The 3,239-nt window shown below is 51.8% G+C and overlaps 2 protein-coding genes across 2 annotated transcripts; both read left to right on the forward strand.

Annotated features, from left to right (window-relative positions):
- The first annotated feature begins 806 nt into the window (after window positions 1–806).
- Window positions 807–2,042, forward strand: LOC107614951 (uncharacterized). The gene has a single exon (XM_016317075.1). The coding sequence runs from the start codon at window positions 807–809 to the stop codon at window positions 2,040–2,042; it is 1,236 nt and encodes a 411-aa protein (XP_016172561.1).
- Window positions 2,043–2,058: 16 nt separating this feature from the next.
- On the forward strand, window positions 2,059–2,979 carry LOC107614952 (uncharacterized). Its single transcript, XM_016317076.2, has 2 exons — window positions 2,059–2,413; window positions 2,549–2,979. The coding sequence occupies exons 1-2, from the start codon at window positions 2,059–2,061 to the stop codon at window positions 2,977–2,979; spliced, it is 786 nt and encodes a 261-aa protein (XP_016172562.2).
- The last annotated feature ends 260 nt before the right edge of the window (window positions 2,980–3,239 follow it).

Here is a 3,239-nt window from a genome sequence, read left to right on the forward strand (position 1 = left end):
CTCCCACGTGGACAGGGGCAGCTCGCGAATACCCTGGCCAGTGGGTTAGGTCATCTTTTGGGCCCATCCAACACCATATATAAGGGGAAAGGTCAGCTCTCCCCCCGGGGTACGTCACATCTTTACCTAATTCGGCTATCCTTTGATACGGACTCTGACTTGATCGTCAGAGTGTCCTTGCAGGTGGCCACACCCCCGTGTTCCGTTCAACCTCCGGCATCGCCAGAACACCTCAACCCTCGCTCCACGTCCGCTCAGGGTCTCTCCCTTTCTCCTACTCATCACCATCCGACTACCCGAGAACATAAGGTAACGAACATTGACGCCGTCTGTGGGGACCCGATGTAGACATGGAGCGACCCATTACTTCGGAGGAGCTCTGTGAAGAAGGCGGGGCCCGCTTGAGTAGGGCGAGTTCGACAGCTCGCGTTGCCGAACAGCCGAGATCCTCTATTCAACCCAACCAACAAATGTACACCAAGACACCCGAAAGGCGTCCCTTTGGGGTGACGGGAGCCGACAGCGCCAAGATCATGCAAGAACTCAGGCATAGAGTACAAAACCTTGAGCGGAAGCTGGCGGCAAGGGACCGATCCCACGAAGGCGTCAGCCACTCGCACGGCGACGACAGCCGGTCCCACGCCCGTACCCGATCCTTCTCCCTAGCACACGACAGCCAGGGAAGAAGCCTAACAAGGCACGAAGAGGTGCACACACAAGCAACTTCCTGACCTACCCAAGGCGAGTCAGAAAGCCGCTGGGAATCCACGAGAAGGAAACCCAGGAGACAACAAGACCCCATTATCATGGGAGCCACCCCCTTTTACCCCTCAATCCTCAAGGTCTGGTTCCCGAGAAACTTCGACAAGCCGATGGACATGAGGTACGATGGGACCAAGGACCCCCAGGAGCATATCACAGCTTTTGAAGCAAGGATGAACTTGGAAGGGGTAGGTGACGCGGTCAGATGCCGGGCATTCCCCATAACACTGGCCGGTCCAGCAATTCGATGGTTCAACGCCCTCCCACAAGAGTCCATCACAACTTTCGTAGACATATCTCGAAGCTTTCTAGCTCGGTTCACGACGCGCATAGCCAAAGCAAAACACCCAATCAACTTGCTGGGGGTTACCCAAAAACTCGGGGAGCCGACTAGGAAGTTTCTAGATAGGTTCAACGACGAGTGTTTGGAGATCGACGGCCTCACGGACTCAGTCGCTAGTCTATGCCTAACAAACGGCCTGCTAAACGAAGACTTTAGGAAGCACCTCACAACCAAGCCTGTATGGACCATGCAGGAAATTCAAAGCGTGGCCAATGAATACATCAACGACGAAGAGGTCAGCCAGGTTGTCATAGCCAACAAACGGCAGATCCCTAGCTCGTCAGTCCGGCAGGCCCCTCAAGTCGATAGGTACAAAGAAGCTCCCAGGGACGACACCCTAAACAAGCCACCCAAGCACCCACGGGTAGGAAGGTTCACGAACTACACGCCACTTGCGGCGCCTATAGTAGAAGTCTACCAACAAATTGCAGACAAGGGAATCTTGTCCAGATCTAGGCCATTGAAGGAAAGAACGGGAGGCAACAAGAGCCTTTACTGCGATTATCACAAGAAGTTTGGCCACAAAACCCAAGACTGCTTCGACCTCAAGGATGCCCTGGAACAGGCCATAAGAGAAGGAAAGCTGAGCGAATTCTCCCGGCTCATTAGAGAACCGAGGAGGCGGGAAAGGGAACGCTCTGAGGAAGATCGGAGCCGAACTGTCAAACCAAGGCAAGAACCCACAGAGGATGCCAATAACCCCCCAACTTTCGTGGTCAACATCGTGGTCGGGCGCGACAGCCCCCCTAAATCCAAGTCGGCAGCCAAAAGGGACACCCGAGTACTCTCCATCTTGACAGATGGCCCCACCTCCAGCAAAAGGCATCCCACAATATCATTTGGCCCAGAAGATAAGTGGTTCAATGACCTCCCCGAAAACTCCCATGGTAGTTACCGCGCTGGTCGGGACAGGAGCAGATTCAAACATTCTATTTAGAAACGTGTTTGATGCCATGGGGCTCAGGGAATCCGACCTCAAGAATCACCAACACGGAGTCATGGGACTAGGCGATAACTACATTAAACTCGACGGGACGATCTCTCTCCCAATCTGCCTAGGAACCAGTGACGCCAGGAAATCGGTTATGGCAGACTTCGTAGTCCTTAGAGACTCCACTATCTACAACATCATCATAGGAAGAAAAACTATCAATGAATTCTCAGCTGTAATATGCACCAGGTTCCTAACAATGAAGTTCATAACGGACAAGGGAACAGTTGGTTCCATAAGGGGAGATCTAGAAACGGCAGTCGCTTGCGATAGCACCAATCTCTCTTTAAAGAAGGATCTAAGAGGGCAGCCAGCGTGTTCCTGGCAGATCTTGATGTCAGGATAGAGGACAAGCCAAGACCAGAACCAGAAGGGACATGGAAAAGTTCCAGATACGAAAAATGGCAGATCAGTTTACCTTCGTAAATAGAAACCTGCCCCATGAACTTAAGGGCCCCTTATAGAGATCGTGAGGGCAAACGGCGACCTCTTCGCATGGACCCCATCAGACATGCCGGGATTGGATCCCGAGGTCATGTCCCACCGGCTAGCCATAAAACCTGATGCCAAACCGATAGCCCAGCGGCGAAGGAAGATGTTGCAAGAAAGGGTTGAAGAAGTCGCCAAACAAATAGCAGGATTACTAGAAGCAGGGTTCATCAAGGAACTCGAGTACTCGACATGGCTGTCCAATGTCGTCCTAGTCAAAAAAGCCAGCAGAAAATGGAGAATGTGCGTCGATTACTCTGACCTAAACAAAGCGTGCCCAAAAGACTCCTTTCCCCTCCCCAACATTGACACATTGGTTGACTCAGCGGCAGGATATCGTTTCCTCACCTTCATGGATGCCTATTCTGGCTATAACCAGATCCCGATGCACTGACCTGACAAGGACAAAACGGCATTCATAACACCAGGGGGCACTTTTTGTTACAAAATAATTTCCTTTGGACTGAAGAACGCAGGGGCCACCTACCAAAAACTAATGAGCAGAGTCTTCCATGACCTCATCGGCAAGTCGGTAGAGGTTTACGTCGACGACATCCTGGTAAAAATAGCAGAGCCAAACAAGCTAATAGACGATCTCTAGGATGTCTTCAAGGCGCTAAGAAAATTCAACATGAGACACAATCCACTTAAATG

The sequence above is a fragment of the Arachis ipaensis genome, chromosome B9 (assembly GCF_059453495.1).
Source record: "Arachis ipaensis isolate K30076 ecotype BB chromosome B9, ASM5945349v1, whole genome shotgun sequence".
Lineage (NCBI taxonomy): Eukaryota > Viridiplantae > Streptophyta > Magnoliopsida > Fabales > Fabaceae > Arachis > Arachis ipaensis.